This window comes from Fulmarus glacialis, unplaced genomic scaffold (genome assembly GCF_000690835.1).
Source record: "Fulmarus glacialis isolate BGI_N327 unplaced genomic scaffold, ASM69083v1 Scaffold51565, whole genome shotgun sequence".
Classification (NCBI taxonomy): Eukaryota; Metazoa; Chordata; class Aves; order Procellariiformes; family Procellariidae; genus Fulmarus; species Fulmarus glacialis.
The window spans coordinates 1-11,318 of NW_009214634.1; the positions used below are offsets into that span (position 1 = coordinate 1).

General features: G+C 36.6%; 1 protein-coding gene across 1 annotated transcript; it reads right to left on the reverse strand.

Moving 5' to 3' along the window:
* Positions 1 to 1,276: 1,276 nt before the first annotated feature.
* On the reverse strand, positions 1,277 to 7,641 carry LOC104069091 (tryptophan 2,3-dioxygenase {ECO:0000255|HAMAP-Rule:MF_03020}-like; the record flags this gene model as incomplete). The annotated part of the gene is made up of 6 exons (XM_009578601.1): positions 7,607 to 7,641; positions 7,126 to 7,231; positions 5,911 to 6,001; positions 4,995 to 5,065; positions 3,117 to 3,244; positions 1,277 to 1,463 (listed from the first exon to the last, which is right to left on the reverse strand). Coding segments are annotated over exons 1-6 (618 nt in total), but the record flags the coding sequence as incomplete, so codon positions are not given.
* Positions 7,642 to 11,318: the final 3,677 nt, after the last annotated feature.

An 11,318-nucleotide genomic window follows, 5' to 3' on the forward strand; every position in this document is an offset into this window, starting at 1 on the left:
AATAATAATAATAATAATAATAATGTGTTCAAACGTTAATAATGCAAGCACATTACCCTAGAATTACAGGTTATAGCAACATAAATTATACTGCTACAGTTGTTCTGGTTTAATATCCCGTAGAGGTGCTTATTGCTTATTGCTGGAGTAAGCATGTCCACGTAGAAGATTTATACCTGCATAATGGTGTGCAAACATACCCACAGGTTCCAAGTTAAATGACTGGTGTTGGAAAACAAAAGCTGTCTCATTCTAAGAGTATCTTTAAAACCAATGCCCTTGTAGTTACAGGAAAACAATCTGATTCCACTTATATAGGATAATTGTAAAGAGAAATCTCAGAAGGAAGATATAGAACCATCTACTTGTACAATCAATTTTTGTCATGTCAGACAGGCTGAATGCTGATCAAGCAGTCTGTCACTAGCTTACACCAAAATACGTGATAATACAAGACACAAATTCACTTGGCAGTTAGCAAAGCTTTCTCTCTGATTTCCTTTTAATAATGGGAATGAAATTAGGAGGGGAAAAACATTAAGAATGTTTGTGGTCAAACTCCCTTTAGAGATCACTTAATTTATCTCCTCATCTGAAAGAATCAAGAGCATGAAGTCTTAACAAATGAAGAAAAGCTAGGGAAATTTCTTATATATTCTGTATCAGGTGTCATTAGACAAACGGATAGGGCTAATAAAAGTGGATGCTTTTATTGAGGTTTATACTGCATTACTCTTTAGAAAGTTATGTTAATTTTGTGTATGAAAATGAAAAGAGAGAAATTACTGTGAATCATTCATAACTTTGAGACAAAGTCATTAAATCAAGGTAAGTGATAATGAAACATTTGTTAAATATCTTCTCTCCTTGCCATTTTGGGTTGTCATTTTTCCTTTTCTTTTTTTTAATCTCTCTAATAGCCATCACTAACAGTGGAAATACTTTTAAAGTTTTCTTATAAAAAGTGTTTATGGTCATGAAAAACAATGCAAATGAAGCAGTACATTTATATTCTTAGCTCATGCTTCCACAATGCAATTTACAAGCTTAACAGTCAGACTTTGCAGACAAGAGGAAACGCTGTGAAAAATCAATTGATTTGCTAATGAAAACTATCTCTCAAACAAAATTTTGTAAGAATCTAAAACATGACTAACTGGGAAAGAGCCAGCATGCTTGCTTCTCTCAAGGAAGAAGAATTTGTCACTGACACCAATGAAGGACATTCTTGGGAGACGGGGGAAAACGAAGCAAGGTTTTAGACAGACGTTGTTACCTCCACAAGTTGCAGTAGTGTTGGTTCTTGCTCTGATTTAAGCAGTAGTTCATAATCCTGTCCCTTGAAGTTGTCACGATAATGCCTTCTGTTATAGGGGACTCTCAGACTTTGGGGAACACCAATTTTGTTCTCGAGCAAGCGAAACTGCAGGCTCTGAAAACCTGAGGCTGGGCTTAGGTAGTATCTTTGGGAACAGAAGAAAAGAAGATACAAAAATATAGGATATTATTTCACAATGATGGGGTTCTCTGGTTCTCAACAAAATAAAAAAATACATATTTCACATTTGAAGAATATCAAATAGATAGCTGAGCATTTTTTATATGATTGCAATTAAAAGAAAAAAACCAAGCTATTTTAATGCAACTACAATGTATGTATAACATATTCTAATTTTCTAGCTATATATTGTTTATGCATACACAGATATATACACACACACTTATGTTTGTGCCGTGTTTTAAAATGGCAACTTTGCATGTGTGATGTACAGGAGGAAATGTTAGTGAATATCATTTCCTTTCCAGACAGAATAAACAGCTTCACCCCAAATAGCTATTACAAAAATTTCCGCATCATTGAAGTGCCAATGAGTGTGTTTTAAATAGGCTTGTTATACAGAATAATTGCTATGTATACAATAGAATAATGTCCAGAAAAACATTTATTGGGTTTCGTTTGAGGGATTCATTAATGAGATTCTTTCCGAGTTAAATCCTGTGACCGTGCTGAAAAAAATGATTAGTGAAAGTAATCTGAAATCCCACTTTGCTGGATAATTGTAATGCACTTTGAATTCCAAATACAAGATTTGGCAGAAACAAATCATTGATTTGATCTCATGTTTGCTTATCAAATGACAGTACGTTGTTGAAAAGCAGAAGCAAGAATGCATCAAAACAGATGATTAGTCCATGGGTTTCCCCTGCTGTACTGTAATGCTAGATGGTACAGATGTTTCAAACTTCCAAGAGAAGCAAAATTGTAGTTTCTTGTGCTTTTTAGTTAGGGAACATTAAAAGACAGAAAGGAAAGGGTACTAAAACAATGCAGAAGTGGATGGGATGCTGGATGGCACTGAGGTCAGATGGGTCAGTGACACAAGTAGAACAAGAACAGGAAGGCAGACAGTGGATGAAGCTGTCGCACATGGCAGTGTAGTGGAAGGACCTAGCTGAAGTGAGGGAAGAGATAAAAATGCCATGAGAGAAGTGAGGCCAGCCAAGGGATCCCAAAGAAAGCCTGGGCAGAAGGCAGAAGAGCTACCAAACACCAATACATTGGGCAGCTACTGGAGAGCATACGTTATTGGGGAGAAAGAAGAAGAGATGGCAATGCTTCCTTCAGCCACTTGAAGCCTCCAGCACTGCAGACCCACTGAAAACATGAAGTAAGGAAACACCATGCAAATCAAGACAGCTGAAATACCTGATAATCTATGGAGAGTGCATTTCTTTCACCCAAGCACTTCTATGATTTGCCATAGAATATGGCTGCAACTACGCAGTGGTAAGTTTCAAGTAAATTATTAACGGAAGCGTGAGCTATTTCTATTGCTTCTATCACTTTAACTTTTTACTCTGAAACCATTCAGCAGCACTACGCATAAACATCAACAATTAACTTGTGCTTCTTTGCAGAGCATGCTGGACTAATGCTCAAATTCTTAATTGACCTTTGCACTCTAATGTCACCGTTGCCTCTCTAAGGTATGCTCTCACCTTGCTGAATGATGCATGTACCACAAGCTGCCAGGGCACATGCAAAATTCACAATCCGTTCTAATGATGGGAATTACCAGCTTGTGGATTACTGTGGAGGAATAGTAAGTATTTACCTGAAATCAAAGAAGTCCAGTGCGGTCATAGTTTCCAAAACTGAGAACTGTTCCACAAGTAACTTCAGAATCATTGAAATTCTGTTCATTCGAGTAATAACCTTCAGCATGTTCCTCTCATCTCTCACCTGTGGAAAAAATAAAGATCATAACCAGACAGAATGGTGTTCTCTTTATATCCTACCTATTTATTTCAGGTCTTTTCACTATTGCACCTCACTATAGTTCCCAAGTCCTTTCCATGTGAAATCCGTAGCAGCAGAATCTCATATTGAATAGAGAGCCCTCTTTTTAACTGAAACTATAATTTTCAAAGATTGAAATCTGTTTTCCTCTGACTGGAAATCTGTTTTCCTCTGACTGATGATACATTACAACTAGGCCAAATATATAGGATTTTTTTTCCTTTCTACATTTTTGACTGAAATAGAAGTCACCACAAGAAATCAAATTCTAGACCAAAATAATTTATATCATGATCATTTCCAATGGTTACAATAAGATTTTAATTATATATGATATAATATTAAAATTATATTACGCTTTCTATTATAATCACTTCTATAATAATTTCTCTTATTGTGAAGGAACAAGTCATAAGACAGGTGTAGAAAGTATGTAAAAGTTGAGAAGCAGAATAATCTGAGAGGTACATCAGGAGAGCACATCTAAAAAGATGTTCGTTAGAGATGTGCATTAACAAGCAGAGGAAAACAGATAAGACTGCATTTGTAGGAAATAATAGAAAATATTAAACGGAAAACACAGAAGCACTCTTCTGGCTAAGCTGAACACTTTGCCTGCAGAGGAGCCTGCTAAAATTCCTATTAGTTTAAATGGGATTAAACTTCTGTCAAACACCTGAGCATGCAACCAGGAAATATCAAACTGCAAAAATGAAAGATGATAACCATTTCCTTAATTGCCTGGCTGTGTACTTAACCTTAACGCTGACATTTCAAATTCTGATTATAAGCAAAGTTTCATTTTTCACAAAAATAAATTCCGCTTAAGAACAAATTTTGATCAGTTATAATTTGATATAATGTTCAACTAAAAAGCCAACAAAATTATGAATGTGGAGGACAATAGAGGACATTATGATAAAAAGGTTCCTTCTTTCACTCTGGTCTAGTTTCAAATTTTCTTCGTATACACATGCTCATGATGTTATTCAAGGTATTTCTCAAATTACATGCGGTCAGCCTTTTTTTGTGGATGCAATATCAGGTCAGGAGTTTTCCTTTGTAATTATTATGAGGTGTGTTTAGCTTTGGAAAAATGTTTAGAGATGTTCAAAATATTCCTGTTGTTTTTGTAATTTTCAGAAATTCTCATACAATTGTTCACTGTGATTTTGATTATTGCTTTTCTATTGGATTTAATAATACACAACTACCAGAAAGAGTTTTCCTTTCGTATACCAGATATTGGATGGAAGGATATAGTATGTAGACTTCAAAAAATTGAACAAAGGCAGAAGTGACTTTTCAACATAAAAATACCTGTGAGCCCCCTGGTTTTCAGTTTTGCCTCTGAGCATGCTTTTTCTGCAGTAGAATATTCCCAAGTTAAGTTTCTGCAGTTATCCAGCATGAGTAGGAGAGTATGAGAGCATTCTGGCCAATGAAATTGGTCTTGGAGAGTGATCTATGCAAAAGGCAGACTTCAGGAGGAAATAGGAGTTTGCTGATCAAATGTCTGTACTATCAGGATATAAAAGCCACTCAGCCAAATTTCATTGGGGGTTTTTTGATGCTGTTTTTAAAAAAGAGCACATGTTGCTTTAGTAAACCCAAATATATCAGGCTGGAAGGCAGGAGGCAAGAGAAAGAGAGGGCTGCATTTTCCCAAAATTAATATTTGCTTTTAACTTACGTGGCCATTTTGAAAGATCACCCGCACAGAGTCCATTTCCCACAGAATCTGCTTAAACCAAAGTTCATAAGCTACAAGAAAGGCATTGTTAGCATTAACTTCAACATTAATTTGGTTTTTCTTCATAGCATTGAAGAAGTAAAACTCTTACATTTTGATTTGAAATGAGTAGCCTACATTTACACTGTTGGTGATTAAAAAGATGCTGATACTCAAATGAATTGCTTGTTACAGTATGCTGTCCTTTACCTAAACTGTTACATGGAATAATCTACCATCGAGAATGTTAACAGATTTTTTTAAAGCATGTTTTACACATCAGATATTTGATGTACAGAATGTTCATTAGAAAAGAGGGAACGAGAAACTCTAGATCTGATACTCCAATAAAAGCTAACCCCAGAGCTGCTTACGATCTTTATTTCACCTACATGTTTCCTGTCAGTAATGCGAAAATATCATCAGGCCAGTGCCTGCAAAACACATGGATATTAGCAGTTAGGGAGTGCCTAACTAGTATGCTGGCTTCTAGACAGCCTCTAGATGGTTAAAATCGGATTGAAGTTTCAGAGAAGGCACAAGCCAACACACACAATTTGCCTACAATAAACTGCATAGAAGCCTATTACTCAGACAGGGAATGAACTTCACCTTAATTTCTCTAGAAACAGAACAATCCAAATCTTGGTTTACAAAATCCAAAGGTTATACATATGGCTTCATAAGCATAGAGTTGATTACAGCCTTATAAATGATACAGGGATATATATAAATACAAATGCAGTTAAAAGACAAAGAAATTATAGTGATTGTGTCTAAAATGAAAACAAATTGTGTATTGCATGTTTCAGTATTGAATAATTCCCTGTGACAAAAATGCCGGTCAGCCACCACTGAACCCGTCCCAACCACTTACCTTGATGTGTCACAATGAAAAGATGCTCATCATGGATTTTGTTTCCTTTCTTCTCACTCTGAAGTTCTTGAGCATTCAATATTTTGTTCAGCTTAAAAATAAAGACAAGGCGGTTCTGTAAAGCTTTCAATTCTGCTATTAGCAATGGTAGTCCTACTATGTAAAGCTAATATTTAAGGATAATATTAAAAAAAAATATATCTAGGCCTCATATTCCAGGTTGTATGAGAAGTTAGACTAAATGGTCTCAGGTGTCACTTTTACTTTTTAATTTAAAAAAAAATCTTGCTTAAAATGGAATGTTTAGGTACCTCAAGTATTAAAGTTCGGAAAATCATTTTAAGGGTATTTTTAATTATATAAAAAAAAGAGAAAACAAAATATCCAGAATGTTTTCCAGATCTTACATCTACACTGTCGTGTTCCATGAAAACAGAGTTCCTATAGTAAAATTCTGTGTAATCATGCAATAACATCTGCACAAGAGCTCTGATTTCAGGCTGTACTAGTTATTTCAGTTCTGGCATTACTAATTTTTTTACTGAGTCCAATTTACAATCTAATCATAATTGTTTTAAAAGAAATCTTTGCAAGATTCCATATTGTATGGCAACAAATCAGTCTTCTGTTCACAAGCACAGAGTAATTCCGCTCACTTCAGTTCATGCTGTCACCAAAAAAAAAAAATCTGGATTCTTTTATTACTTATGGTATTTTATTTTTACTTATTTCTTAATTACTTCTAGTTGTTGTGGGTTTTTATTTGGGTTTTTTGTTGTGCCCCCCTAGTCAGCATCCCACCCCTAGATTTCTGCAATATATTTTTCCAGCCGAATATTCTGGGCTTTCATGCAATAATTCGGGGAAATTGCACACGGCCTCTTGAAGTGGAGAAATTGCCGAGCAGTGATTTTCAGATCAAAGAAAGCCTTTTGTGGTGCACCACTTTTTACATTTTAGGTTTACCAATATAAATAATTCCCTACCAAAATATCCAGCTTCCCTGTGGAAGAAGCCATCCCACAGTCCACCTGCACCATCCCAGTTGAGGCAGGCACCTGTGCCCGTGACTACACATGGAGAGCTCAGGTAGATGAAGGGCACTTGGAGACCTGTCTTGGTGACTGGCTGACTGCTGGGAGAAGCATCAATCACAGGTCCTGGCTCAAGTCTTAAGAGCGACCAGGGCAGTAAACATGAAATCCTTAAACTTACTTGTAGGTAGTCTCCATAGACAAGTCCACCTTTGCTGGCTTTATTTATCCCTTCTTGTGATTTGTCATCTTTTTCATCTTCCAAAGATAGCTTGTTAAAATTAAATCTAAGAAGAAAATTAAGTAAATATATAAACTATTTAATTAAAGAACTATGAATATACCTGCCTTTTTACTAACAGATGCATCTATAATTCAAACAACGCTTTGTTTTGAGAAACTGAACCACTAAAGCAGGCTTTTGAGAAAAACAGTACACCTGAAATACCTCTTGTCACAGTAACAGCTAGTAGCATTACATCTAGTTTACCAAATAACAAGCGCTTGGACAAGCCCTTGTACAATCTCTTCTCCTTTAGCGATAGCTACAGCTGTCTATTTGTTGATAGTCATTAATTCCTCTCTGAATTTTCACATTTTACATTAACATTATATAGTTTGAACTGACGTTATGAAGCAAAACACAGGGACGAGGGACTCACAGATAATTGTTCCCCGCGAAGGGGCACCCGCTCATGATTCCAGGATCCAAACTCGCTGAGCTGCGCACCAGGGAATATACTCTGTTAGCGTTCCCAAATCCGCTGCAGCTGCCTTATATGTAACCTTATCTCACTACCTACGCCAACCCCCAAATTCTCCTCCTTAGCACTCAGCCCATCCCTGCTATTCAATAATTACAGAAACTATCGCAGCACAAAGGTCAATGAGTTCATGTGTTGTTGGCTGTCCAGGTTTTTTTTTTCAATCAGTCAAAACAGGAATGTCTGGCATACTTGCTTTGTCTTATGGCACATGCTTTTTGTGCTTTTTACTGCAAGGTTTCCACCGGTTTTTTCTTCAGAGACCAAGGCTGGTGTAAGGGGTAAGTCAATAAGAGGTCTCTTGGTGAGAAAAAGGCAATATATAATAAATTCAGGAATTGTTAAAGTAGGTTTTTAACTTGCAGCCCCTTGTATCAAGATATCAAGATACTTTTAAGTTTAAAAAATGAAACATACAGAAAACGAAAGAGGAGGGGAAAGGAAGGAGAACATATTTCTATGGCAGACTGAATAATGCTTGTAAGAGAATTCAAGTAATACACATACTTTCAAAAAATACACACAGATTAAGTGAAAGAACTAAAAATAATCATGTACATCTCATGCTATTTTTCCAGTGGTTTAATTCATGACAATTTCTTAATTTTATTTCCTCACGCAAAAGTTTCACTCTCAGTTATTGACAAATGTTACTCAATTCTATTTAATCATCAGCTTAACACACAACAAAGTAACATGTAACTAGTGTGCTCTTCTTTCCTGCCCACCAGCCTTTTCTGAAAAAAAAGTTAATGCTCAGTTTTACTGCAAACAAAGCCCCTGTGACCCCAGACCATTTGCTTTCTGCAAGACTTACTCTGTTTAGTGGTGTCTGTGTGGCGGTTTCAGCTGTTCTAGTCACAAAAGTGACAAAAAAAGTCATACACAGTACATGGGTAATGGGATGTATACCCTGTTCAGCCGGATGCTGTATGTCAGGCTGTACAAATATTAGCTTAAAACTAAGCTGAGCCACAAAAAAAGTAGGATCCCACTGAGGCAACTCATCAAGCAAGGTCAAGGTGTTGTTCCTTCATAATGTAAAGCCTGACAGAGGAAAATAATCCTCTCACCACACACATCTATATATCTGCTCGGGATGCAGGCAAGTAGAGATGAAAGTGAAGACTGTGCACTGGCACATACATCGAAATTAAATGTTGAAAATTGTGCTTTTCACCATCCCATTTGCACTCAAACAGCTTGATTGCAAATGTAATAACCTCTCACATCCACAGATCTCAAAGCCATGGATAAGGAAGATTTATCTTGTCATTTCTGTACATTTTCACCTGAAACATCCAGACTGAGCCTCCACAGTGAAATCAAACTTTCTGTTACCTTTTTCTCACGGCACAAGCAAAGAAAGAGTATGAACCTACAAAAAATAAGGACAGTTGGAAAATATCGTACCCTTAACCTCACCAAAGAAGTTACTGTCTGTTTTCTTGTGCAGTTTTAGTTTCTTCTGTGGGACACAGAGAATAATAAACTTCCAGAGCAATGGTCTCTGACTTGCAACCTTTACATTGCCTACCCAGTAGGCAAAGGACTTTGAAGTATCAGAGCCCTTTTAAACGCTGTGCTTAACGAAACATTAACTCCCTATTTGGGAAGTAATACTACCTTTAATCGGTTCAGGGTTACCAAACTCACTCGAAATCTAGCTGAGGATACTATCTGAACCAAGCACTGTACAAACTCCCCTTCTGATTCAGCAACAGAAAAGCTTCAGTCAATCAAATAACTCAACCAGACTACAACGATTTAGAAAGTTATTTCCATATTCAAACTCTCTGTTTAGGGACCTCATAGCTGATTGGTCCCCAAGCACCTCCATCCTAAAAAACACCAGCCTAGTAACACTTGTGAAACTTGACAATCCAAATGAAACACATCCACTACTCTTCACTCTTGCTTGATGACCATGTTCACTTTCTTCTGTTAAACCCTCTTGCGCTGGTGCACTTAGAAAGCGTGGCTATCCCTACGGCCCTCCTGCTGAGAGAACATTCCCAGGTGTCTTCGAGTCCTTTATCACCAATATCTGCCTTCCCATCAGTTCCTCTTGTATTTCACTAGCAACCAAGAACCTTATGATATACAGGAGAGGATTCAAAAATATGATTCTCCAAATCATCAGACAACTGTAAAGACATTGGAAAAAAGAAACAAGCAGTTTGTTTCAAACCCACACTTGGGCCACAAATACATTCCTCTAACCATGTTTGTACAACATCATGCTTTGATTTAAAATACAAAACAAAAATATTTTTTGCAGTGCTGTCAATACATGAAACACTGTTATCAAAATATTCACTCAGAACCTAGAAAAGCCCCAACAATTTAACAATTCCTTTCCATGGCAGAGACAATTAAAAATAAGTAAGCTGTTACTTGCATACACAATGCAGAATGAAGATGGTAAGCTCAAGTTTTGTATTTTTATGAGAAGCAAAAAACAAATATGTGTTTAAGAAAAAAAGACTACCTAGTAAATTTGTTTAAAAATGTTTTTAGCATCTAAAATATATACTCAATACTTTGTATATACTTTTAGGGTAAATACTACAGACTATATTCTTTGCATTAAATGCAAATCCACGTTTACCAGGCAAAGTATATGAACTCTCTGATTTTGCACACAAACCAGAAATAATTTGCTCTCTCTTTTCTATCTCTCATAGGTAACCCCGACTGAAGCAAATGTTCAATCTAAAATGTGCATAAGTTCAATCACTCTGATTTGATGCTGCAGTAATTTAACAGCCTATGTTTCACTTTAAAAACCAGAAATGTTGGAAGTGGCTTCATGTTAACTTCTTGAGCAAAAGCCTTACCTCTCCCCTGCCCTGTCTCAAAAACAAGCAAACAAAAGGAGACAACTGCATTCACGTTTTATAGAGAGAAGCAAAAATAAGTATGTGACTTAAAGTTGGTAACTCCTAACTGCACTGTGTATCTAGTCAGGGCAAGCTCTGTAGACTGACCATTTCCTGAAAAGCTGGGTAATATTATGGATAATATTATCCTTGCGAGCATTCCTTCAAGGAAATTTAATCTCGTGCTAGCTGAGTTCTGCTCTTCAACCATTCCAGCTACAACAGACCTCAAACTATCCAAGATCAGTGGAAAAAGAGATCTTAATGAAAATCCCTGAAATAAAACCATAGACAATACAGAACTATCTGTCATTCATCTAACTGGCTGCCTTCCTCTGATCTCAGTAAGGCTTCAAAAATGCATAATGAACTTGGTCTAAAAAATTCTTAAAAAAGTGACTTGCACTACTTGATTATGAAATTGTCTATTGGCAGCATAGATGATAGCACAGATTAAAAGAGCCCTCAGGTTTGGATCAGCTCAGAGCCTTAAATTCTGGCATGGCTGCAGACACCCTAGAAATAAATGTGCTTCTGCCATGCTGCTCAAATTTGGGGCTCACTGTAGGGACCTGATTTTTCTTCGAGTGCTTTGAGTTGCCGTTATGCCCTGACAGAGATTTTACAGCTACTCTGCCATCTCTTTATACCAGCATAATCATAAACAAGTCTTGATGAAAAAAGCTCTTCCATGTGAGTATATCTGTCCTGGTTCCGGCTGGGACAGA